The following is a 27257-nucleotide window of genomic DNA, read 5'->3' on the forward strand; positions in this document are numbered from 1 at the left end:
GATACCAGTGATGAACTGGCAAAGAGTTTTCCATCGGTCATATTGTCTTGGGTTATAGGTGTTTGCTTGAGAGAAGAAGTAACTACCAGAGACAAGGAGTGTATCTTCAATTTTATTGTTTGGAACCTACAATTGCAAAGTGTTTTTAGGTCATTTCTTAAACCACTGAATAATACATGTACACATATTTAGAAAACTTACAAAATGTTTTTTAAAAATTTGTGCTCCAATAGGATTTACCGTAGTTTACTGGCCAAGCATAAGCAAATATACCCCAAATGCAGTCTTACTGACATTTTCCTCTTAGTCTATCGACATTTGTTTACTTATGGCCAGTCTGTATATGCATAGAAGCTAGGGCGTTATTTTACTGCAACATTTATGAAGAGGTTATGAAATTTAAAAGTATGTTTTGTATCAAGAATACCTAATATTTGTAAACATCAAGAAACATCCTCACTCTTCAATCCTTTAGCTGCTGTTCACTGACTCTTTGTGTAAGGTGAGGGCTCCCACTTCTTACTGAATCATTTCTATGGTAACGAGTAGGCTCACGTGGTCCCACCACCCCCTTAAGCAAGTATTTGTTCTTTGTGCATAAATCATTTATTTCGTCGGTCTGGGTATTTCCTGAGCACCCACTTAGAGGGGCACACTCTCAGGCAGGAGTTCTCATATCTGTGCCTGAGAATGACTGTTCAGATTTGGAGGCAGAGCTGACTTTAGATTTAGGTATACCACCTAAAAAAATCAACCTTGGCTCCGCTCTGGATTTCCCATAAGTGGGGAAAGGGGGTGGAGTGTGTGAGACTAGAATCAGTGCTGTTATCTTGCTCGGGAGAGACAGGTGCAGGTTTAGAGCTACACCTTCTCTAAGAAGGTTCTCTTCTCATGACACCTTCCCATTAGGAAGAAGAAGGAAAGAAGCAGAGGGAGAACTGATAGAATCTCATAAAATTATTAGTAGCTAATGCCATGAGTCAGGCACTCTGCTACTACTCATTAGCAAATACGTATTTAACAAGTGTAAATGGCCTTTTAGCTCTTTCTCTTCTATAATGTTGTTGGTCCTGGGCGTCCTGGTCTTTCCTTCCCTTTCTCCCTGCCCCTTGACTGCGTTCTGCAGCTCCTGGCCTTTCCCATTATCTGCTGCACCTCTTCTCCCAGCTCCTCAAAGGCACACGGTGGTGCGGGAGAGAACGCCACCCTGTGTTTAGTCCGTTAAACACCCTATAGCAACACGTGCTAAAAAGGAAAAAAAAAAAACAGAGACCAGAAATAAAGCAGAGACTTGTTCTACATGAGTCTGGGGCTACTGATAGTTAAAAAGAGAGGAGACCATTAAGTATCTTCCTGAACAGTAACTAACTGGATATAATTGAAAGAGTGCGGGACTGAGGGCAGAAGGCCCAGGTGCAGGTCTGGGATCTGTCACTTTTAGCTGTATGGCCTTAAACATGTCAGTGCTTTCTGAGCTTTAGTTTCCTCATCTGTCAAATGGGAAAAACAATACCTGTCTTGCCCACCAACGAAAGTTATGGGCATCAAATAAGATAATGTGCTTAAAACTCCCTTGTAAATGATAAAGTTCTATGTAAACATAAGTTGTTTGGTGGATTAGAATGGATATAAAGGAGAAAAATGATGTGTATGGTTTAAAATTGTTTCTAAAGTGTTATTAAAATTTGCGTATGTCAACTAAAGATGGTTGGCTTTCTCCTCATAGGGCCCATTTTCATTTCTTTTCCTGTGTGTTCATTAAATTGCTGATCCTGAGTGATGATGTCAGAGTCTTCATTTACAGCCCTTCTAAGCTCAGCTTCTAGGAGACTGCAAGGATGGTCTGCACCATCACAAAGCCAGTTCCTAAAAGGTAGACTTGAATCTCACTTGCGGAAAAAATACAGTTCCATTAATGGCAAGGAGAATTTTTGGCTATTGGTATAAAACAATGATCACTGCCAAAACTGAAAGAAGTATTAGAGAAAAGCTTCCATGGCAATGACTTCCTGCAGAAAACTGGATCCGACCTTCAACTGCTGGATAAATTACTCTCATTTTTGAGATGTATCCGGAAACCACGTTGATATCTTGGTCACCTAGAAAAATACATACATTATTTTAACTACAGAAAAAATAATTACCAGTAAGAAGGGGAAAGCTAATGTACTTCTCGAAAGTCCTTTGTAATTAGATATAAGAGGGAAGATATTCCTTTCATAAGCAGGGATAAAGTGTCACAGAAGACAAGAACAATGGCGATCATAAGTGCAAAGAATCTGATTGCTTTTTCATGTTCCAGATGTGAAATGTGCCCATTGTCCAATATTGGATAATTGGGGGGAATAAATCGTCTAAGCTCTGAGATGACTCAAGATAGAGGCTCTTGTCATCAATGCCTCTGAACCACTCCGGACCGAGGGCATTAGGGAACTGGGTCAATATCAGTTAGCTGAGACATAAAAGTGGCTTGTTGTTTTTGGCTTGCCTGCTCAGGAATCATTTTCACATAACTGATGGTGAGACAATGGAGTCTTCACTTGCAAAAGAGAGGAGAACTGACAAAGAAATACTAATCACCTGTAACTGCAACAAACCCCTAGGGACCTGACAGACTTTTATTTTAAAAATGCCACACTACAAATCATATATCTAATAGGGCGGTTAATATCCAAAATATATAAAGAATGTATACAACTCAAATACAGATGACCAACAAGCACATGGAAAGATGTTCAACATCACTAATCATCAGGGAAATGCAAATAAAACCACAGTGAGATATCACCTCACACCTGTTAGAACGACTGTTATCAAAATGACAAGAAATAAGTGTTGGTGAGGATGTGGAGAAAAGGAACTCTAGTGCATTGTGTGCAGAAATGTAAATTTGTGCAGCCACCATGGAAAATAGTAGGAGGCTCCTCAAGACATTAAAAATAGAACTACCATATGATCCAGCAATTCCGCTCCTGGGTATTTATCTAAAGAAAATGAAAATAGTAATTTGAAAAGATAAGATATATGCCTCCCCTGCCATGTTCATTGCAGCATTATTTACAATAGCCAAGATAAGGAAATGAGTGTCCATCAGTGGAAGAATGGATAAAGAAGATGTGATATATATATATATATATATATATATACACACACACACACACACACAATGGAATACTCTTCAGCCATAAAAAAATGGCCTCTTGCCATTTTTAACAACATGGGTGGACCTTGAGGACATTATGCTAAGTGAAGTAATTCAGACAGAGAAAGAGGAATACCATATGATCTCATTTATGTGGAATTCAACAATAAAAGCAAGCTCAGATACAGAGAACAGACTGGTGGTTGCCAGAGGTGGGGGGAGTCAGGGGTGGGTGAGGATGCAAAATGGGTGAAAGGGGTCAAAAGTTATTACAAACTTCCAGTTATAAAAAAAATAAGTCCTGGGGATGTAATGTACAGTATAGTGAATATAGTTACTAATACTGTATTGCATATCTGAAAGATGCTACGAGAGTAGATCTTAAAAATCCTTATTACAAGAAAAAAAATTTTTTTTTGTAATTATGTGAGGTGACAGATGTTAACTAGACTTCTTGTGGTGAGCATTTCGCAATGTATACAAATGTTGAATCATTATGTTGTACACCTGAAACTAATGTTATATGTCAATTATACCTCAATAAAAACAATATATTACTATCAATATAATACTTATAAAAAAGAACTCTTCTCTCTGCAGTGGTTCTCACCCCTGGGTGTACAGTAGAATCACTGGAAGAGACTTTTGCCCCACCCAAGTAAATCAGAATCTCTTAAAAGTTGGGACCAGTGCATTGGTATTTAATTTAAAATGCTCCCCAAGTGATTCTAATGAATAGCCAGGGTTGAGAAGCCTTAGGGCCAAGGCTTCCTCAGCCTTCTTCTATGTAAGGTCCTTCTCTCCAACACCCATCAGCCTGGTCTTGGGTGATGCACAGTCATCAACTTCTTTGTTTCATGCAGGGCTCGAGAGGACACCTTTTAAGCCTGCCTTTCCATTTCCTATCATGGGATGGGTGGAAGTGCCTGGCGCCTTTCCTCCCAGGAAGGGCTGTCTCCTTTGCCCTGGATCTGTCCTTCACCCTCCTTGGGATACACAGCGAAAATGGCAGTCCCCTATGATAAGGCTGAAGAGGAACCTGGCTGAGCTCCTTGCTGGAGACAGATGCAGGGAAGCTGTGCATGTGTCTTGTAAACACACTAGTTTCTGCCCTGGAGAACCGGAAGGGGTAGTGTACTGGCAGTGGACTCTATGCATAGGAGGTGGTTCTCAGTTGGATTTTTAAAAATGAGCAGGGGGTATAATGACCCTCACTGCTGCTGGAAATATCACTTAGGGTCAAGTGTGGTGGTTCCTATAATTTGCTCCAACCCACTGTGCAGAACGGGGCAAGGGACATATCCCATCCACTCCTACCTGACCTGTTTACACTTAAAGCTTCTTCAAGAAAATTTAGATGATTTAATATGGTTTCCCACATCCAGCCTAAAGTTCTAGCAGTGTGGTTTTTCTATAAGTGCCACACTGATTGATATTTCACAATTTAAATAGCTGCTTATATGTACTTAAAAGAGTTTTAAAACACTTTTTATGTAAAAATGTTTTTCCCTGGGCTTGGGTGGATGGGTTACGTGTGCTGGGGAGAGGCAGGGCAATATTCCCCCAGGCTGTGCTGCTGTTTCCCAACAAACAAAGCAGGAAGTAGTCGGCAACGTGGGGACGGATCTAGATTTCTGGCTTTGCCCTCCGAGCTTCATGCATAGCTCGCGTCTTGGGACCAGTTCTGTTCTCGGGGACCTCTGGGTTAGGGAGGGGAGGAGACACTTGTGCTCACCAGAGTCATGTTTTAACACTTCGTCCTTTATCATCCGGAATCCATCCCCACCGCTGGCAAGGAAGCTCGGGAGGATCACCTTGTACACCTCATCCATCCTGAGGGGCTCGTAACTGGGCACGCGACACTGGGTGCAGAGAACCTCTAATCTGACCACTCTGTCCCCGGGGTTTCGGGAAAGATCGTACACCACGTGAATTCCTAGAAAAGAAATGAGCCTGTATGTTTTCACTGGATCCAAAGGGAAATTTCTGTTTTCTAAGAAAGGGCCAAATCTGGAATTGGGGCACTTGGGCTTAGTTTTCCTTTAGTTTGAGCTTGAGTGATATTTCAGCAAGAGAGCTGAGGGTGACATTGCAGCTACCCTATCTGGTTAGGTTCATCCTTGAGTCCTTCTGGGAGGTCTGAGAACCCCCGGGAGGAAAACTGGCTCTGGCCCAGAGTGGGTGAGAGGTGACTCTGCAGGGAGAAAACAGACCTTTTTAAAATCCTGAGTTAATTGGTCCAGCAGCTTGGTTCAGTGGCTCTGGAAAATGAGGAACAGATGACAGGCACAGAACCTTGTACCATCTTGATGACTAAGAGATGTTAATAATTCGGGCTTGGGTGACTTTCACAAAACATACGACTACCCAGCACTGTGCTGGGGCACTAGTGCCCCAGTGTTCCCTCCACTCTGTCCTGGAAAACGCAGAATATCTGGGCTACGCCACAGGCAGCAGCCTGGACCCCACCACCCTCTGCAGCCCCTCGATCCCAGCAGCGGAGTGCTCTGCAGAGGGAAGACTTCACAAAGCAATCACAGCCCTCAGGTGCGGCCCACTATCTACAGGCCAGAATGTGGTGTCAGAGTCAAACAAGATTATTCATATTAATTTAAAGTTGAATTCATTGGCCTGTGGACTTAATTATTGGCGAAAGCATTTCAGAAGTCCTTGACAACTTGGGAAGCATTTGTTTTCCTTCCATTTTCACTGCAATCCATGAGATAAGCAGGCACATTTTCTCACCGTGCTCCGAGAGGCTGAGGGCTTGCCCCAGGTCCCGCTGGAACCAGAGCCAAGTTCCTATGTCTTGTCCAGGCTGCCCCGCCCAGAAATCATCCTTGTTAATACTTATCGGACACTGCATTCCTTTGAACTTCTGTATGGTTCCAGGCAATCACCAGGCAATAGAACAGAAAAGGTTTTGTTTTTTCTGTTTTTTTTATGAAGAATAGTGAATGTTTAAGCAACTAAGATTTTAATAGAAACTAGACCTCAAGGTGGCTGACCTGCTTAGAGTTTGGGGGGCCAGCTCCTGCAGAGAAGATCATCCGATGTCCGAATCAGACTTGGCAAATAGTGCTCATTTTCGGGGCCTTGGGGCTTTGACCCTGACCTACTCCAGTGGTCTGGCAATTGAAAGACTATATGCGTTGGTGTTGGGTGTGCGAAAACCCGAACAGGCCTGACCAGGAGGTCCTGGTAAGGGCGGAGCTAAACCAACCAGCAGGAAAGCCCACCTCACCTTGCAAGGTGACTTACCGCCCACCTGCAGGAACTCCCCCGTGGACTGGCCATAGCGGTACACGCTGTGCTCGAAGGCCTTCTTCAGGGTGGAGCCTTTTAATTGGACCAGGTCAAAGGTGCCTCCAAAGGGCAGCACAGCAGCCAGGGTCTCCCAGGTAATCGTGCCTGAGGGTAGTCACAGATGAGGTGAGAAGGAAAATGGCTGGAGAGCTAGCACACCCCACGACCGGTGTCCTTTAGGACTGGCGGAGCAGGGGAAGGAGGCACGGGGCACAGGGAGGCTCTGAGGACAGCACAGCTGTGTCTGAGTGTTCCTGACACTTAGGGGGAGAATGGAATCAAGAGGCCTCTGGCTGTGCCCTCCACCACTGAGGCTGACGGTTTTTGACAGCGTTATCAGGGAAGACTACAACAGTGTCTTGAATATCTGTCTGGTTGGTTTGTTTTACCATATGCTATAATCCTGGATACCTGTAAATGCACTAAAGGAATTTATCCAGCTGTTTCTTCCCAGCACCTAAGATGGACAATTTTTTTTTTTTTTTTTTTTTTTTTTGGCCATGCCTCATGGCATGTGGGCTCTTAGTTCCTTGACCAGGGATGGAACCCGTGCCCCCTGCAGGGGAAGCGCGGAGTCCTAACCACTGGACCGCCAGGGAAGTCCCAAGATTGGCAATTTTGTCCTCCCCTTTCCAGATATCAAGGCGGAGGCCGTCACTATTTTGCATACACCAGCAACAATTTGCGTTTTGCTGTGTGAATCAGAAGTTTAGCTAAACCTTGGTGCCAGTAAGGCTAGCTGCTCCCTCTGTGAGCAAATGCATCCAAGAACACACAAGCCTGTGTGCGCCCTTCAGGTGGGGCACTGACTCGAGTGGCCGAAGGGCCTGGCACGGTGGGGGGGGGGCGGTCTTGGGGGACTGGTCAGACAGAGAGCACGCCGAGCTGAGGCCGGGGGCCGGGAGCATACCGTTGTTCCGCTCGTCAATGGGCGACCGGATGCCACCTCCGTTTAAAATGCACATGGACACGTGGTTCCAGGACATCTCATCCGGGTGTCTCAGGTTGTTGTTAATCTGCAACAGCAGCATGAATTTACACTCGTTATTCTGGGTCCTCCTCCTTAGGATCAGTTCCTGGAACTTGGTTAGCTGTACCGGGCAAATAAAGCTGCTGCTCTCCTGCTCCTGTGTGCCCAGAGCTTTCTCAAGTGTAATTCATCAGAATTGCATCAGAGAAGCAAACCTAAGATACTGTGGCCAGTCCCAGGTCAGACTCTGAGTAGCCAGTAGCTCTGAGCCCCTCTCCTAAGACCCCTGCACCCGCCAGGCCAGGGGCCCTTAGCAAAGCCAGCACTTGAAGGAGGAGGAAGGGGCTTCTGTGCAGACTGACCCACGGGGCTGCTCCGCCCGGGACCTCCTCCAGGGCAGGACCCACATTTGCTCCTGAGGGCGGAGCCCAAAAGCCTTTCAACTCCAGACCTCAGGCCACAAAGGACCCTGGCATCCATGTCTAGGTCCCTAGCCAGTTCCCAAGTTGGCAATTTTGGAGACAGAGAGACGGGGGAGCCCCTGAAACGGGGGTGAGTCAGTTTCATTCTTCCTTTTCTTTTACAAAACATCATGTTTAGTTACAAGAAATAAAATGAATTACATTCTCATTTGAAAAAATATGATGGTGGAGGAGGTGAGGGAGACACAGGGCCACAGGGCGGCTATTAGGGCAGCACAGCTGCAGTGTTCCTGACGCTTAGGGGGAGAAGGGGCTCATTCTCTCTATGTTAGGTAAGCCCTGCTAGAGCCTGGGGTGTTTCCTTCCAGACCTGCCTCTGCACATTCACACTCTGGCTTCTCTTCAGCTACTTGTCTCGCGCTGACCGTGTGATACTGAGGAGCCAGCACTGGCCCCACCTTGGAAAGTGTGAGTGTTGTCATTTACTTGGCAGACATTTATTGAGTGTGGCTGCATCCCAGGTACCCGGCACCCGGCACCGAGCTGAGCCCAGACAAAGGAACGGCCTCCTGGGTGCCCCTGGGCGTGGTGAATCTCAGCTGGAGACCTCGGCTCGGCACGGCCCTCCCGGGGCGCTGCCCGCAGACGGGTGGACAGAGGGGTGTTTTTGGTGTGGGATCTTGCTCCAACATGGGACTTATTATTCTTGTGATGACTGCTTTGCTTGTGAAGGTGGTTCACACAAGGCCGAGTTCTCTGGGGCCAAGAGGACACAGATCAGTGAAACACACTCTGGCCTAGTTAGGGCCAGGCAGATGCATTTTATTCTATGTCTACTTCTCGGGAGGAGCAGAGTTTGTGGATTCAGGTCATCTTACAAAAGGAAAGCAACATCCAGTATTCAGACGCCTAAGATGAGCACCTTGAAATAAAGGCTTCTGTCCTTTTTTTTGTTTTTTGTTTTGGCTGCACTGTGCAGCATGCAGAACTCACCTGACCAGGGATCGAACCCTCACCCCCTGCAGCGGAAGCATGGAATCTTAACCACCGGACCGCCAGAGAAGTCCAAGGCTGCCGTTCTTGTAAAGCAATAAAGGGACGGCCCACTGGTCTGCTTCGGGCACCTTCCCAAGGTACTCAGTGTGATTACACGCCAAGCTTTTGTCTGGGCACTAATTTTCAAAAGTCCTCAATTCTGTAACTATCAGGTCGTCCGTCCTCGCATCCTCCCTCCCTCCTTCCGTCTCCCTTCCTCCCTCCCTAGGCACGGGCCCTGCTCTCCTGTGGACCACTCACCACAGCATCACAAATCAGGTTGCCCATGTTGCATTCTCGAAAGCGGCATGACTGAGTGGTGCCATCCAGATAGACAATTGTTTTCCCCAGTTCCTGGGACGAGTAATTATCTAATTTTATCCGCCATTTGTTAATGTCTGCTTTTATGCTTGGATCTAGAAGAAAACAAACAAATCAGCCTGCAGTTAAAGCCTAAATGGTGGAGAAAGGCTCAAACGTCATTCAGCTCACCTGGCGTGAGTATACAGTTCTTTACCGTATTTGTGTACATTTTGATTTTGACTGGGAAATTTCCTTAGGAACCTCTATTCCGTTTCCTGGGAGTAAGACCCAGCTTGGATCTTAAAGACGTGCCAAGTAAACCAGCATCAACTCGTCACATCTGAATGAGTGTCTGCTGGCCCACTGGGGAGGGCATTAGTGGTGGGGAGACAATGAGAGGCCCAAGGGCTGGTATAAAGGGCTGAGACGTCCGGCTACAGGGTCCCGGCCCCTCCCTCTGGCTGTCGGGAGCTCTGGCTCTCCAGGGCCCCTGGTCACCCGTCCTTCCCTGTCTGATCACGGTAAACAGGAAAGGGCAGGCGAGAGAGAGAAGCACAGGAAGGTGTGCATGTACACTGTATGAAATGCATGATGTGAAATGTATTTTCATTTTGATTCCCAGCTCAAAAAGTAAGAAAGACACACACGCATTTGATGACCTGAAGCCCATGGAGACTGGGCCGCTTGCCCAGGCACACTGCTCCTGGTGGTGGGGCTGGGTGGAGCCCCGCTCACCCAGCCTGAACCCCTTTGCCCCAACAATCAGCTCTCCTCTGGACATGGGCCGAGAGTGGCTCTCCTGCGCCAGGGTGAAGCTGGAAAAGACACGAGAGGCAGCGACACAGTGTCTGATGCTGAGAGGGCTTGGGGCTTTTGCAATTCGTGTGTGTTTTAAATCTCCTTATCCATGAAGAGGGTAGAGTAAACTCAAGGGAGAAGCTCAGGTCTTCAAAAACATTGTCCTGAAACATTAACCAAAAAAAAAAGGAAAAAAAAAAAAAATCCAGCCACCAAATCTTTGCATTGGTGGATCACTGCCCTGAATTTCACGTACCTTCCAGAATGCTGCTGTTGAGAAGGATGGGATTTCCATGTGAAGTGACGACATTTCCTTTTTCATCAAACTCAACCTTCAAATAGCCTAGGTATTTGCCAAAAGCATAGGCCTGGACCACGGGAACCTGCCGTCCGTCATCGGACGTGACTATGAATGGGTACTGCCCCTCTGGCACCTCTTTGGAAGGTGGAGTGCCTGCAATGAAAGACCCAAAGTTGATCAAGTAGGCCCTTGTTCACTGACGGCCGGGAGCCTGCAGGCCGCCGGCCAGGTGACTGCGAATTCTGAACTGATGATTTGCCAGCTGCTGCTCTACACAGCTGGTCTTTCAGAGCCCGGCTTGGGCATCTGTCCCTGTTTCCGAATGCCCTTTTGGCACGTGAATCCTTCCATTTTCAACCCAGCAGGGGTTGCTAAGCTCTTGCTAAGTCCTGGGCACCGTGCCTGGTGCTATGTGGCATACAAAGATGCGACACTGCTAAGACTGTCCCGCCTCCATCCTGACCCCGGCTCCAATCTCACCAGCCAGGTGGAGCAACCAAGCCACTTCACTACACTGTGCTTCAGTTTCCCCATCTGTAAAATGGGCAAAATTAATGGGTTATTGCTGCCATCCTGGGCTTGGCAGTGCCAAGTTCAAAGCTCTCGGGCAGCGGACTCTCGTGGCTACTGAGTCCTCCCTGGTGGCGGAGTCCTTCTGTGTGGGGGGAACGTGTCGCAGTCCCCGGTTTGTCGCTCCGGTGGTGTTGGGGCTCTGCGACGTGCAGAGGGGTGCTCCGGGTGAGAGTGGTGGGGGGGATGGCGGGTGCACAGGCAGGCTGTGGGCAGTGCTGACGCCTGAGGTCCAGTGTCTCACTGTGACCTCTAGAAAGGGTCCGCTCTTCACTGGGCCCAGAAAACCCCATACAATCATGCAAATCAAGCGGTTCAAATCTTCGTGTTCACTTTATTTTTTTATTTTTTATTTTTTTCGTGTTCACTTTAAGGACACTCGTGAAACTGCCCAGGCCAAAAGCCACCAAGTATCTGAAGGATGTCACTTTACAAAAGCAATGTGTGCCATTCCGTCATTTCAATGGTGGAGTTAGTAGGTGCGCCCAGGCCAAACAGTGGGGCCGGACGCAGGGTCGGTGGCCCCCAAAAGGTGCTGAATTGTTACTGCACATGCTCAAAAATGCAGAGGGTAATGCTGAACTTAAGGGCTTAGATGTAGATTCTCTGGTCATTGAGCACATTCAAGTGAACAAAGCCCCCAAGATGCAATGCAGGATTTACCGAGCTTGTGGTCGGATCAACACGAGCTCTCCCTGCCACATTGAGATGATCCTTAGTGAAAAAGAACAGACTGTTACTAAACCAGAAGAGGAGGTTGCACAGAAGAAAAAGATACCCCAGAAAAAACTGAAGAAACAAAAACTTACTGCCCGGGAATAAATGCTGCAAAAAAAAAAAAAAAAAAAAAAAAAATGCAAATAAAAGTTAAAAAGAAAAAACAAAGGGCAAAATAACAATTCCTATTTCACAGCAATGTTGAGAGGATTAAACATTTAAACTCTCTTGCTGGGACTTCCCTGGTGGTCCAGTGGCTAAGACTCCGTGCTCCCAATGCAGAGGGCTCGGGTCTGATCCCTGGGTCAAGGAACTAGATCCCACGTGCCACAACTAAGTGTTCGCATGTCACAACTGAAGATCCCGTATGCCGCAACTAAGACCCGGCACAGCCAAATTAAAACAAAACAAAACAAACTCTCTTGTAGAGTGCCTGGCACATAATAGGTACTCAATAAATGTGTATTTCTTTCCCCCATGAGGGAATGGCAACCTCTAGAAACCCTAGACACACGCTCCAGAGCTTAGACTCTTTCATGGAAGATCAGCAGAAATGACAAGAAATTAACACAACATTGTAAATCAACTATACTCAATAAAAAATAGAATGACAAAAGGCCATCCTTAGGTTTTGTTGCTGAGTTCTGTGTCCCCTCGGGTGCCTTGAGGAAGAGCCACATTCACCGGGGCAGCCGACCGGCACACACACCGCCCGCCCCAGCCAGACTGCAGACCTGCCGGGTTCTGCTGAGCTCTGTCTCAAAGGGGAGCCCTGGCGAGAGCCTGGGAGCCACTTATCTCAAAGGGGAGCCAGAGGCTGAGACCCACCCCAGCACGGCCTCCCGGACACACGCCGTGTGAGGGTGGGAGCCCGGCACTCGGAGCATGAGCCCTGGGCTCTGATCACCTGGCACGTTCCAGTTCTGCAGCTGCACCCCTCCTATGGGTGCCCTGTACTTCCTGTCTCACCTCCAGCGAGAGCGGGATCTCATCTGGGCTGTTCTGAGTCAGAGACTATAGAACAGATACCCTTGACCCACTACTATTTCTATCACCTCCCTCTGCACACCCACTACCAGCGCTTCCTATTAGATGTCCACTGAGAGCCTGGGGAACTTCAGCTTGTGTTGGTTCCTCATTGGACTAGTTATGAGAGTCAGCCAGGAGCCAGCCCCGGGCTAGATCTCACTTAATCCTCCAGGCATCCCACGAGGCAGCTCCTATTATTATCCCCACACTGTAGACCGGAAGACCAGTTGTCACAGGCATGTGTCCATGGTCACGCAGCTGGTATGTGAAGGAGGGTGGGTTGAAAAGCAGGGCTGTGAGGCACCGGAGCTTATGTTCTCTCCACCACCCAACACAGCCTGCGACGTGCTGTTCTCAGAGAGCCTGCAAGAGCTGGTTTCCAAAGGGCACTCACCGAAGCAGGTGCAAGCCCAGGGGCTGCACCTTTGTGCCCCAAGCTGTGTCTGGGCTTCCCTTTTCACTGAAGACATTATGTTGTACACCTGGATTTATGAAAAACCCAGTCCTGCCTTGCTCCTGAGCCGAAAGCAGCCCCTTTAGCTCAGTAACCACAGAGCAGAAGTGCTGCAAATACCAACATTTCACCAGCAGGAAATATTCATGGTTGTGGCCAGTCTTAATTTCCCATTGTCTTGCTTCCTCTGGATAAAGAAGAAAGCCTTGGAATTTTATTTTTACAAAAGCATGGACTTGAGATCCAGTGCAGGCTGTGCCCCATCTCCATTTGCACAGGCTTACGGGTGGCCGGCAGATGGTGGCTGTGACTGTCATAGATGGTCTGATGCATTGCGGAGTAGCATTCCGTTTTGTGGTGGTCCTTCTTGGACAAACTTGGAGCCTGGCCTTTACTTCAGGGGACGGGGATGTGGCAGCCCCCTCACCTTCTCAGCTGGGCACGGTTAGGCAAGGTGGTTCCTCCTCTGAGCCCAGAGAAGCCTGGCAACGTGCAGTTCCCACTATGTCCACAAGGCGGCGCACAACACCTCATCCAGGAGGAACAGGCCCTACATCTGTTTCAGAAAGGGGTCTGGCAGATTCCTGGAAACCCAAGAGAAGGGCAAGCCTGACTTTTTTAGCCTTTATTTTTTTCTGCCTTCCATGAATATATCTGAGTTTAAACAGAACATAAAAATTCAGAATCTAACTATGGGGTCAGATGCCTCATCAGATCAGCTTGCTCTTTACAAATAGGAGCTACCAACCCCAGCTCCTGTAGGACAGGGGACTTTCTCCAGTGCTGAAAGGCCTTGATATGCCATTTGTTAGAACAAAAGATGTGTCATGTTCATCTCGGATGGACTTAATCGGGGACAAGGAGGACGTTTCCCACGTGGCTGAGGCAATAGCCAGTCTAGTTTGGCTCCAGTCTGCGTTCCCCACGGCTGGGCCCTCTCTGCTTCCCGTCCACTCGGCAACCCCAGAAAACCACCGGCAGAGAAAGCAATCCAGGGCTTCAGAGTTCCCACAGCACTCTATTCAGCCACAGAGGCTCACGGCCCAGATCGCCTCTCCACACACAGAGCCATATATCTGTCTTTAGAAACGCAGCCTGTCCTCTTGGCAGGGGGAAAATTGTTTACCAGAACTCTATTCCAGCCTTTTGGCAAATAAATCATCTTGGAAGCAAGCCTTGGAGGAGCCAGGAGCTGTGGGCTGACATTTAGAGCTGGTAACTGGGCATTCCCTAGAACGGCGAGGGTGTCTGAGGGAACCGAACAGCAGCCCTTCAGGAATGTGGGCGATCCCAGCGCAGGCCCGCAGGCCCGGGCAAGTGCCTGCCCCGCTGATACGGAGCAGGGCCCTGTGGGACTCCTGGGCACAAGACTCCTGGCTTGGCACCTGGCAAACAAACGCTGTTACTTTCCTTCACTACAACCTGGTGTCAGAGGATTGGCTTTTCGGCATGGCGGGCGAGCAGACCTGTGCTCGGTTGGATAGCAACACTACAATTTTTGACGAGAACATCATAGCCTATCAGACCTACATGATGTGGCCCAGCTTCATCTAGACCCTCCACCCTGCACTTCAGCAATCTTAGTTTCTCCCATTCCTAGACCACACCTGCCTCCAGAGTCATGAATATAGAGTAAGACCTGGAACCAGAGGCCCACAGGCAAATTATTTACATCTTTTTGCTTCAGTGTATTCATCTATAAAAGGAGAAAATAACAATACCTGCCTTAGAGGTTGTTTCGAGAATTAAAGAAGTTAATGCAGCACGTGAAGCCTGACTCAGGTAAATGCTCAGTAAAGGTTAGCGATAATTATTTACCAAGTTACCTCCTGGACGTCTTTCTGATCTTAGCCAAATGTCAGTTCCTCAGAAGAACACTCTCTGATGATTCCCCAGACGTGGTCAGGCCCTCCTATACCTGCTCTCCCAGCATTGTGGACTTCTTCCTTCACAGCATGCTTTGTAATTACATATAATATGATTGATTTCTTTGCATACTTAAAAAAAAAATCTGGGGCTTCCCTGGTGGCGCAGTGGTTGAGAGTCCGCCTGCCAATGCAGGGGACACGGGTTCGAGCCCTGGTCTGGGAAGATCCCACATGCCGCGGAGCAACTAGGCCCGTGAGCCACAACTACTGAGCCTGCGCGTCTGGAGCCTGTGCTCCGCAACAAGAGAGGCCGCGATAGTGAGAGGCCCGCGCACCGCGATGAGGAGTGGCCCCCGCTTGCCGCAACTAGAGAAAGCCCTCACACAGAAACGAAGACCCAACACAGCCATAAATAAATAAGTAAATAAATAAATAAATAAATAAATAAATAAATAAATAAATAAAATTAAAAAAAAAATAGTGGGAGAAAACTTGAATTTCAGGGGTAGCCTTGGATCAAGGGGGTGTGGACAGAAGTAACAAGAGGACAACCCGGAATGGGAGGAGGGCGGGCTGCGGAAGAAAGTCAGCCAGCGAGGCACGCCCTGGGATGGCAGAGACTCGGAAGGCAGGGTCATCCCAGACTGCACAGCGGTAGGTCCCCTGCTGTGCCTGGCCGACTTGGAGGGAAGCTGCCTCGTGTGGATGGAATTCAGGGAGATCAAGAAGAAAGGGCACTCTTGCATATTTGGGTCTCTGCTGCGTGGACAAGAAGAGGCAAGAACAGAGGGGACACAAGTAAGAATCAGGACCTAGGGGATCAGGAAAAATATAGGCTCCCCAAGGAATGATCAGATTTTGGGGGGAGGGGGGGAGAAGAGCTCCAGTGTTTCCCGAGTGTTGTAGGATAAACAGTCTTTTTATTTATTCAAGGGAGGAGTGACCTCATAAATTAGTTTGGAGTTGTGTCAAGTGACTACAGTCTGGGTAACAAATGTTTGTATAGTTGTAAAAGAAAAAAAATTGTATCTTCCTCTTTTTCATTTAAAATGAAATTGTATACATTTTTCCCATGTTGCAGAATATTGGAGAACTGACATATTTTTCTTGGACCCACTATGCTCTGTTCCTATACCACCTCATTTAATCCCTACAACATTCTCTGAGGTAGTCAGAGAATCACTGTATCACTGTAGGGGTTTTTTAAAATAAAAAGCTGAAGCTCAGAGTGGTTAAGTAACATGTGTGAGGTCGGGCAGCCAGTAGTGACCAACCCCGGGGGGAGACTGTGGCCGTCAGAGTCCAAAGCCCTCTCCATGACCCCGTGCTGCTTGTCACAGTGAGGCTGGAAAAATGAGGTCCTTCTTGAAGACCATCAAGGGGCAAAATTAGGGCAACACGAATGGCAGTTCTGGGAAGAGATCTGCCCTGTGGTAGGAGCAGGCTTTGGATTTCACAATATGTAGTCGGTCATCAGCTTGCCTGACAACTCAACCCTGCCAAAGGATATGACCCTGTTTTACAGATCATTTGGGGTTTGGCTCACCCCACTTCACCCTGGAAAGCAGTTTCATGAGACGTAACTAAAACTGATCAGTGTTATGTGGCTGCAAAAATCGTTAACCAGAAGGCTCTGGCTTTGCTCCGTGAAGGAAGCTGGTGCTGAGGCTGGGCTATGGCTGGAAGCTGACCGAGGGGTCCTGAGTAGTGACCTCTGGGACAAGTGAGTCCCTGTGCCACCAAGGACATCATCTTTGAAGTTACTGGCCACGCCTCTGCCCTTTGGCTGGTTCTCCCAGCTCACTCAATAAACCCACACGTCAGCAATCCTATGGATGTCCAAAGGAAGCGGATCTTTGTTGCAGAGTGTTTCCCTGTCCTGTGGATGTAGTAAATAATAAGACCACTTTCTTGTTCTGAAAGACAAGATTATCTAAACTACAAGAGTGCAAATCAATGGCGAGATGAACAATGATTGCAAACCACAAACAAGTCTTTTGTCCTCGCTCACTTATTCTATCAAAGCAGGGATGGGTCCACCCCTGCACTCGAGTACCAGCCTCTGGCTGCCGTGGGAAGAACAAACACTAAGGTTTCCTGGTTTTATTTATACTTAAACTGTGAACTCCATTTGTTTTGAGAACAAAATACAGTGGTCATTGAAATCATTTATGTTCTCTAAGTCAATGAAAAGGCTTGAATTTCATATTCAAGAAATGTGTGCCAAAATCCAGAAGCAATACAAATGAGGTACTTAATACAAAAAGCTGTTCAAATAAAGAAATCTTACTTAAAAAAAAAATTTTTTTTTTTTTTGGTCACGCCATGCGGCATGTGAGATCTTAGTTCCCTGACCAGGAATCAAACCCGTGCCTCCAGCAGTGGAAGCAGGAAAGCCCTAACCACTGGACCACCTGGGAAGTCCCAAAAGATCTTACTTTGAAAGGAGCTACATCTGTTGGCATTCACTCAACAATCCTGGGCACCCGCCTTCCAGGTGTCAGCCAGAGATGTGGTGGTGAGTCTGTAATGGACGCTCCCAGGCTAAGGAGGAGAAGTGACACCTGCTGGGCTGGGAGGGGAGGAGGGTTCACCAGACCGAGGTTTCCGTGAGGCTGCAGGCCGCCTCGCAGAGGAATAAGGGTGAGAGAGCCTTAAGGAGAGGAGGGAGGTGGGCAGTGGGGCTGTGGGCATGCCACAATTCAGGACGATGACTAGGTCTCAGTCTGTGGTCCCAGAAGTGAGGTTGCTGAAAAGGAGGCGACAGTCACGAGTTGATAGGATCAAGGGACTCTGAACTTGGGTATTGGCTCCACCATCCATATAGACACTCAGCCAGGATGCAGGCAGCAGCTTGAGTGCAGAGGAAGACAGGACGTTGGGTGCTAAATTCTTGGTGACACTGGGGAGGGGCTTAGGTGACAGTGATAAGGGGGGAGACAGGGCAACCAGGAGGTATGAGCCTCAAAGGAGCTGGAGGTATAAAGAAAGTCACTGCAGTAACCTAAGGAAGTTAGAGAGTATTCTACCAAGAAATGTTTTACTTCCCCAAATTCCCGAAAGTAAGCAATCAGGCTCTTGGCATGGATGCCTTTCTAGGGAGCAGGGTGTTTGAATAGATGGGATCATAGACTTCACACTTGTAACTCCTTAACTGTGCAGATGGAGGAACGGACGTCTACACTCACCGAGGCCACAGCTAACCGATGGGCTTGCATGATCCAAAATTCAGTTAAAATAGTGGGAGGCAAACAGAGCGACGGCGTCTCAGGAGCCTGTCTGCCTTCAAGGGTCACACACCGAGGAGAGTCCCCTGGCACACCTGCCACATCTTCCAACCTGCACACAATTTACTACTTTTTTGTCCAAAGGCAACAGCATGGACCAGTTCCTTAACTCTAGGATTTAAATCCTTTAGAAGTCTGCATTCTAGCCCTCATCCTTGCAGCTCTGACATTGTGCAAGCCTGGACGGGGAAGTCCTCTTCTCTTCATCCCAACGTGAGAATGGTCAGGCAATACCAGGGTTGTCTGGTCTGCATGTGCACGGTGGCTGTAATCCAGAGAACCTGCAGGGGCTTCACTATTTGGAGGGGAACCGTCCATGTGCTATTTTGGTCGTGCCCCACTTAAAGCTGAGGTTTTAAAAATATGGACTGGTTACAAGACAATGAACCTTATTTAACAGGTAGTCACCAGCATTTAAAAAAAATTAAATAACAGAATAGAAGATATCAGGTGCAATCCCGACACTTTGTGAAATTCTCTTTCAGGTGAGTGTATTTGTGTGTGTGTGCTGAAATGGTCCTCAGCAAGGAGGACTTGCTAAAATTCCAAAAGATGTATTATTTTAACCCTAATTTGATTAACCAATCATATTTAACTTCGTGCTAATTCCAAAGGCAATTCAGCAGAGGGTTGTTTTTTGTTGTTGTTTCGTTTGTTTGTTTTTCAAGGCTGGGAAAATTCATTTAAACAGGCAAATATGCCTCATCCTCTACTGTGTCCTGGAATTACCTTTAATTGTTAAGTTCATTCCTCACAATGATGAATATCCAAATTGAATATTTTCAGGAGAACAAGTTTAATCTTGGTAAGCAATCATGAAATGTGAGATAAATGACCAAGACTCTACAGGCAGTTTTTTCCAGAGACTGTAATTATCTACTTTAAGGTTTATGGATAAGCAAATTGTAATTTTTATCCTCAAATCTTTCTTTCATCCAGTCATTCATCATTCACTAAATTCATCTCCTTACCAGAAGGCACATTCTCTTTTGCAGGATTTCATTGGAGCATTGTCACTGACATTCTGAAGCGAAGCTAACAGGTTCAGAGAGGGTGACTACTCAAGGTCCTTCAAGTGAACCAGGAATGAGGACTTCTGACCCAATATTGTGTTTCTTTCTTTCTTTTTTTTTTATAATTTGTCTCTCTTTTTCTCATTGTAAAAGCGACATGCATTCATCATTTGAAAATACTCAAAGGTGCTAAGAAGAAATTAAAAATTACCCGTACGCTCTTCTTAGTGAGAACTTTTAACACGTTTGGACATTTCTTACTGTTTTGGGTATTTTTAATTGTTGCTTTTGTAAAAATAGGATCGCCTGAGATAGTTCACATAGAGACGGGCGAAGCAGCGACCTCACCAAGGGGAGGGTTGTTCCCCACCGAAGTCATCCTTCCCAGAGCTGATAGAAGCCAGTTCCAGCAGGCTCTCCTGCTCGTCTTCCTTTTCTTGAAAATACTTTAAAGCCCCATGAAGCAGTGGTTGGGCAGGGAGAGGGCATGGTGGGAAAGACTCATTGAGCCGGACCCAAAAGTTTTGTGACAGTATAGGTTCAAATGGGAAAAAAAAAGAGTTAGACTTTTTCTAACTAAAACTACCTGGCACCAAGGGAAGAGAGAGAGAGAGAGAGAGAGAGAGAGAGAGAGAGAGAGAGAGAGAGAGAGACATGTGGAAGGAATGGAGGGAAGATGGGAAGGAAGAAAAGAGACAGGGAAGGGAAAGAGGGAGAGGAGGAGGGAGGGATGGAGAGAGGGGATGGAGGAGGAGAGAGGGGAGGGAGGGGAAGGGAGAGGAGGGGGGAAGAAATCGAGGGAGGAGAGAGTGCTCGCAAGAGCACGGGGGCCTGTGGCTTCTAGGGTACCACAGTCCTGGGATGCTGCAGGGTTAGGGCTTGAGCCCAGAGTTCCAGCTTCTGCCACCTGTGAACCTACCAATCAAGCCCTGTCACCTTAAGCTGTGAAGGCCTTATTTACATTATGTTGTTTATGCTTAAAATTTTTATATGGCATGTTGCTTTTTGATGTACAATGACTTTTAGTTGGGTCTCAGTAACCTTTTTTATATTTGAATGTGTATGTTAAATATATTTATAATTTACATAAATGAATGGAATTGACATACTCATGAAACTAATAAATTACTCTTAGTAATGTCTCTTTGCATGGAGGCAACCTAAATGTCCATCAACAGATGAATGGATAAAGAAGATGTGGTACATATATACATTGGAATACTATTCAGCCATCAAAAAGGATGAAATAATGCCAATTGCAGCAACATGGATGGACCTAGAGATTATCATACTAAGTGAAGCAAGTCAGACAGAGAAAGACAAATATCATATGATATCACTCATATGTGGAATCTAATTTAAAATGATATAAATGAACTTATTTACAAAACAGAAATAGACTCACAGACATGGAAAACAAACTTATGGTTACCAAAGGGGAAAGCAGGGGAGGGACAAATTAGGAGTTTGGGATTAACATACACACTACTATGTATAAAATAGATAACCAACAAGGACCTACTGAAGAGCACAGGGAACTCTACTCAATATCTTGTAATAACCTATAATGGAAAAGAATCTAAAAAAGAATGTACATATACATATAACTGAATCACTTTGCTGTAAACCTGAAACTAACACAACATTGTAAATCAACTGTATTTCAATAAAATTTTTTAAAAAGTCTCTTTGAGTAAGATTTATACATGTTACCACTCAGTGTGCATCACCTATGTACATTATTACATGTATATATTATACTATATATGTAACGTATATTATCTAGCCCTCCTGCTGCCATTACCTGTGTAAAGAAAGGTGTTGGAATGTCCTCCCACCACTACGTCCACGCCCTTCACTTTCTGAGCGATGAGTTTATCCGTTTCAAAACCAGAATGTCCCAGTGCAATAATTTTGTTCACATTTAGAGTTTTTAGCTTATCTACTTCAGGTTGCAATGCAGCGATTTCATCTTCGAATACTAAATTCGTTCCTAAGGAAGAAAATAAATATGGACATTTATTGACAACAATTTTTATTATATTGCTTATTATACAAGCATACCAAATACAAACACCTTAACCTCCTAAAGCTCTTAAATTACTAAGACCAAAACTTATTTATAAATTCAGTATAAAATCTCTACAAAGCCAATAAAAATTCACATCAATATGCTCATTTGCATTCGCTTAATGTTGCACTGGTTTAAGGTTGTGGATGATATTATGTTACTCAAATTCCAACTGTGAGGAGGCTTCAGATTTGGAATCTCTCTATTTTTTACATCTATTTGTATATTTAGACTTCCATCAGGCCAGTGCAGAGCATGGCTGAGCACATAAGCATGATGGACTGTATCTATGCCAAGTCACTGTGCTGCACACCTTAAACCCATACAGGTGCTGGGTGTCAATCATACCTCAATAAAGCTGAAAAAAACCAACCAACCAGATTAGCTACTCTATGGCTTTGTTTGCAAGTTCAACATAATCAGTCTTCACACTTGAAACTCTGTCAGCAATTAGCCCTTGAATGCCAATCGTACGACACCGTTGACAACTCTGTCTTGTCCACTGGCTAAGGTCAGCATTAGAGCATCACGGAGCTCTGATTAGACGGCAGCGGGCGGGGGGTGTCTCATCCAAGGACTGCCGGCCCTGGGGAGCATGCGCATCTTTCCCTGGAGGCTCGCCCCGCACGCAGTGGGAGCGGAAGCTTGCCCGCTGGTGCAGCTGGTGAGTGTGGATGTGACTGCCCAGCTGGGCGCTCTGTGTGTCGCAGGCACGTGCTACCCCTGTGGCCAAACCCCAGCGCGGCTTGAGGGCTTATGGCTCTGACTGGCACACAGGTGACTGCAAACACAGACACGCTGCCCTGAAGTCACATCCAGCCGCCTGTGACTCGGGATCCTCTAGAGGATCCAGATTCCCTTATGCAAATATCTCAGAGCCATCTCTCAAATGAAAATGCCGAAACATGAATCAGTCTCGTAACGATCTTTCGAAACCCAGGAGTCTGCCATCTCCAGTGTGAAAAGTATTCAACTCTCTAAGGAGCTACAGGACTGTTAAAACTCATCCCTTGTGATGCCGTGGGGTTTGGGGGTCTCCGTGTGCTCCAGTGGGGAACTCTGGAGTCTCTCGAATCAGTCAAGCCAACATGTGCCAATGAGCACATAAAATAAACAGCATGGCTGATGGCAAAGCTGTGGGCATCCCAGACAGATGGCATGAAAACGAGTGGCTCACAGATGTGGCACGGGACCCGCAGTGCTGTCAGTAACTCACAGGCAACATTTACAAATCAAGAGGTGATGTTTGCAGGGCAGAAACAGAGACACAGACGTAGAGAACAAACGTATGGACACCAAGGGGGGAAAGGGAGGGTGGGATGAACTGGGAGATCGGGATTGATATATATACACTAACATGCATAAAACAGATAACTAATGAGAACCTGCTGTAGAGCACAGGGAACTCTACTCAGTGCTCTGTGGTGACCTAAACAGGAAGGAAATCTGAAAAGGAGGGGATATGTGTATACATATAGCTGATTCATTTTGCTGTACAGCAGAAACTAACACAACATTGTAAAGCAACTATACCCCAATTAAAAAAAAAAAAAAGAAATCATCTATCCAATCCTACTTTATTTTTAAAAAGTAAATAAATATTGATTTTTTTCAAAAAAATAAGAGGTGTAACAGCTTGGCCACCATTGTCTGCCATGAGGCCATCAAGAATAATCTGCTTCTTGCCAGTCACCCCAAGAAGCTCAGGGCTCCCCGGTCACCCTCAGTGCCATGTCACCATCTCTGTGAGCTGCTCATTGAGTCTCTCCTTAAAACGACAAGGTGCGCTCACCCCTACGCCCCACTTGCCACCCCGTCTCCTGCTTAATTTCTCTCTATATCATTTATCACCTTCTGATGCACCAAACATTTTCCTCATTTATTTCTTCTCCCACTAAACGTGAAGCTCCAGTGGGCAGGGCTTTTTTGGGGTCAGTATCTCTGATGCCTAGAACGGTGCCTGGCACAGAGGCAAGCTCTCAGGGGGAATGAATCAATGAATAACTGAATAAATGTTTGCTGAGACTTTCAGACAACGCGACCGTCCTCTACTTCAGTGCGGCTGGCAAGAAGAAAGAAAAAAGTTGAGAGAAAGGCCTCTGAGGACAAAGGAATGTATTCTCCTAACACATCAGAAACCTCACAGGATCGGTCATCTCAACATACAGAAAGCATGGGATATATTTCAGGATATCATGAGGGGAGTGAGAGGAAGTCCATTATCTAGCTAAAATAAATTAAATGTGCTAGAAATACAAATTATACCTGTGGGTCACCAGCACGGGAGGAATGAGGCTGGATTCGGGGTCAGAGATCTGTAGGAGGAGCCGGGCTGCTGGGCTGTGGTCTTGGGAGAAGCAAGTGTCCTGCTCCACCCCTGCCCAGCTCCTGCTCTGGTCCCTGCACGGTGCAGCCTTTCTCTCCTGAGAGCTGCTGGAAAGAGCACAGCCCCTTCGGAGCCCCTGTCTGTTGTAACCTGGTAAAGAACTAAGACGGGGTGCTGTCAGAGTCCCAGACAGGGTGGGCTGAGTTCTGGGGCCCTCTGTCTCTCCACCACCCCACTCCCCTTCTACCTTTTTATTGGTGACAATTAAAAAAAAAATTTTTTTTAAGTCTTTATTGAATTTGTTACAATACTGCTTCTGTTTTATGTCTTGGTTTTTTGGCTGCGAGGCACGTGGGATCTTAACTCCCAGATCAGGGATCGAACCCTCACCCCCTGCATTGGAAGGCAAAGTCTTAACCACTGGACCACCAGGGAAGTCCCTTTACTGGTGACTATTAAAGGAGGGGTAATGCTTTTCTCCAAATCATGCTGAACTCCTCAGCCTGACAATCCAGTCCTCACCCCCCTTTCTAGCTTTCTCTGCTTAGAACCCATGTTCCAGAAAACTGAACATCCAGCCACTTTGGGATTGTGGTCCCACACCTGCCTGCTCTCACGAGTTCATTCCAGCAACTTTCACTGAGAACCTCCCCTGTGCTGGCACCCAGCAGGTCCCTGTCCTCAGGAGCTTGTGTCCTAGCAGGTGACTCTGACCTCACTCCTGGAATGCCTTTTGCCCCAGATGCTTCGCACACCCTGGAGAGGCCAAGCAAGGTCTTCATCGTGTGTACCTCACCCCCAAGCCGGCCGTCACGTCCTTCGCTCACCGGAACCCCTCCCTCTCCCTCCCTGACTTTGTTTATGACTCTCCTATGGCATTAATTACATGCCGCCTTAAATGAACTCAAAACCCCCTGGATGGAATAGACATTATGGAGACACATAATTATTCAGCTATTCAACACGTCTGCATCTTTAGCCCAAGATCCTCAGCCGGCCACTCTACTGGGTTCCAGATGTTCACTGAGAGGAGACCCAGCTCCGTCCTCAGGCTGCTCCAGTCATGCAGGAAGCCCAGAGCGAGGACAAATGTGACGAGGGGGAGGCGTTTTCTGGGGGTGACGGGGACCCACAGCAGAAGCGTCCCACCCGAGGGCGCCCTGCGGCAACTGGGCCACATTACTCCAGCTCTACCCATGTCGGTGATTGGTTCACTCTGTAATCGCCACCCTGGCCTCTTGGCAGGAAAGCCCCAGGTGGTTCAGAGAGGCAGCATCCCCTGAGACCCGGGGAAGGTCTGATCAGCCCGCACAGCGATGTCTGCAGGGGTGGGGAGAGGAGGAGGTCAGGTTGGGTGGTGGAGAGCGGCCCGAGACTGTACACCAGGTCCCTCCGGTGGGACCACATCCCTTTGAGGCAGAAGAGCACTCCTAAAACACTTCAAAAGCCAGTGACTCAGCAGAAACTAACACACCATTGTAAAGCAATTATACTCCAATAAAGATATTAAAAAAAAAAAAAAAAAAGCCAGTGACTCATCACGTCCGTGGCTGCCCTCTGTGGCTTCACAATGACCGCAGCAACAGCCGGTGACCATGTGCAAAGGCTTGGTCACCGTGGGATAGACGTCCACCTGCCGCCTGGGGTGCCTGACAAGCCCCAGGTCCCCAGCCGTGGGGAGCGGCCCAGCCCTGCCTCCAAGCCCTGCAGGACCCTCTGGCCCCCAGAGCTGCTCAGGGCCAACCATTGACCTTTTCGTTGTTTCCGATGGCCTGCGACTATTTTAAACAGCAGCAACAAACATGCGACTTCTCTAATTGTTAATTAGATGTCCTTTATCAGTTCATTCTTAACGAAAACCCTTATTTCCCTTTTTTCTTCAAACACGGAAAGAACACTGATTTGGATAATTCAGAAAAAAACATCTTTTTGTTTTTACTGCCAAAGTGCTCCTCTAAAAGTGGCTCAAAAATGTTTTCTGAATGGTCTTAGGGTTATACATATATATATATATGTGTATGTGTGTGTGTGTGTGTGTGTGTATAAATAGATATAGCAGATATATATATATATATATCTCCTGTATAATATATACACATATATATACACACACACAAACACAAGACCATTCAAAAATGTATATATATTTCCCAGAAAGCCAGATACAACAAAGTCATTAAAACTGCAAGAGATAAATAACTAAAAACAGAGAAAGCAGAGTTAACTGGACATGTAATAATCATATTAGAAAAGGAAAGATGAGGTAAATTGAGGTAAAACCCTGGCTCTGGGCTCCCTGCCTCCACAGCAAGAAGGGCATGAGTCACGTGGCTCTCATCCTCCAGTGAGTGACTCTGTACTGTTCAGCTCTGGATATCAACGGCCCTCTCGTCCAATTCTGAATGCACTGAATTAAACAAAGATACTGTTTATGTCAACAAATAAGTTCATTGAGCAGGAGAGCGAATGTCTTTAAGAAGTAACTCAGGGCAACTGGAAGCCACTAGACTGGTTTTTCAGTGTCATCCTAAGAACACACGTGTCCAATACCACACCTTCCTACTTTAACCAATGGTCCAGAAAAATAATGCCAAGCTCTGATTTAGTGCATCTATTTTCAAGCAACAAGTGCTGTAAAAGAAGAAAATACCTGTTTTGGAGAGAAAGGGGGTTTCTTTTGAAGTGTATCCAACAATCCCTACAACTTCATTACCAACAGGAAGAATTTTATACGGCGAATAAAGTCCTGATATTTGAGACGCCAGCGGCCCCTTGGCTTTAATGTTTGCACTCAGAATTGGAAATTTGGCCTCTTTGAGGAGTGGATCAATCAGGCCTTCTACACCATTATCAAATTCGTGATTTCCCAGTGCCTGGTAGAAAAGGAAAAGAGAAAAAGAATCAGGTACTCTGGAATTGCCAGTAAAAGCATACTTTAAAGAACATTACCTTGGGGAATTCCCTGGCGGTCCAGTGGTTAGGACTCCGTGCTTTCACTGCTGAGGATGAGGGTTCAATCCCTGGTCGGGGAACTAAGACCCTGCGAGCCACGCGGTGTGGCCAAAGAACAGTTACCCTGGCACAGGGCTCCCAAACCTGGCAGAGCCCTAGGAAGCCGCCTGCATGACCGCTGCCCTCCTCAGGCTCAGAGACTTTATTCTGGGGCCCCGGGGTAGGGCCCAGGGGCATCCAGATCATCAGGCTGGTTTGAAAACTGCTCCCCAGGGCCCGCACCACCTGCTGAAGGTGGCATCAACGTGCGTAGGAGTCACCTAGAGACCTGGCTGGGCGTCCACTGTCCTGCCACTCCCAGATCTGGCACAGGTCAAGAGTCTGTACGGGCTCAGAGCCAGGGCTTTGGGAGGGCCTGGCACAGTTTAACACAACCCTTGCTCCCACCTGCTTCCCTCGCTCCCTTTCCTCACTGTTCTGGGACTGGCTATAGGGGGCAAGATGACCACTTTGACGTCTGGCAGCTTCCCCTGGGGTGATGCTGACAAAACACAACATGCCAGCCACCTCCTCAAAGGCCTTCCGCCCCCTTGTCCACGGGCCTCCTGGAAGAAGCCCACCTCCTGGGGGCAAGCACCCACCTGCTCTGGCTGCCAAGGCTGATTTGCTAACTTAGTACTTAAACCAGTGAGT

The 27257-nt window shown here is 47.0% G+C and overlaps 1 protein-coding gene across 2 annotated transcripts in view; it reads right to left on the bottom strand.

Annotated features, from left to right (window-relative positions):
- Positions 1-101: 101 nt before the first annotated feature.
- NT5E (5'-nucleotidase ecto) overlaps positions 102-27257 on the bottom strand; it is a gene marked incomplete at its 5' end in the record, with an annotated part of 45440 nt that continues 18284 nt past the window's right edge. Inside the window, 8 exons of one of the 2 annotated variants that reach the window (XM_082405985.1) lie at positions 102-2099; positions 4878-5078; positions 6404-6553; positions 7359-7464; positions 9137-9291; positions 10233-10430; positions 21020-21208; positions 26263-26485. In XM_082405985.1, the coding sequence (XP_082262111.1) occupies positions 1936-2099; positions 4878-5078; positions 6404-6553; positions 7359-7464; positions 9137-9291; positions 10233-10430; positions 21020-21208; positions 26263-26485 (1386 nt within the window). In that variant the 3' untranslated portion in view covers positions 102-1935. The remainder of the gene's footprint in view (positions 2100-4877; positions 5079-6403; positions 6554-7358; positions 7465-9136; positions 9292-10232; positions 10431-21019; positions 21209-26262; positions 26486-27257) is intronic. The other variant, XM_082405986.1, reaches the window with a different exon arrangement.

Source organism: Balaenoptera borealis (genome assembly GCF_965194805.1).
Source record: "Balaenoptera borealis genome assembly, chromosome: 9".
In the NCBI taxonomy this organism is placed as follows: domain Eukaryota; kingdom Metazoa; phylum Chordata; class Mammalia; order Artiodactyla; family Balaenopteridae; genus Balaenoptera; species Balaenoptera borealis.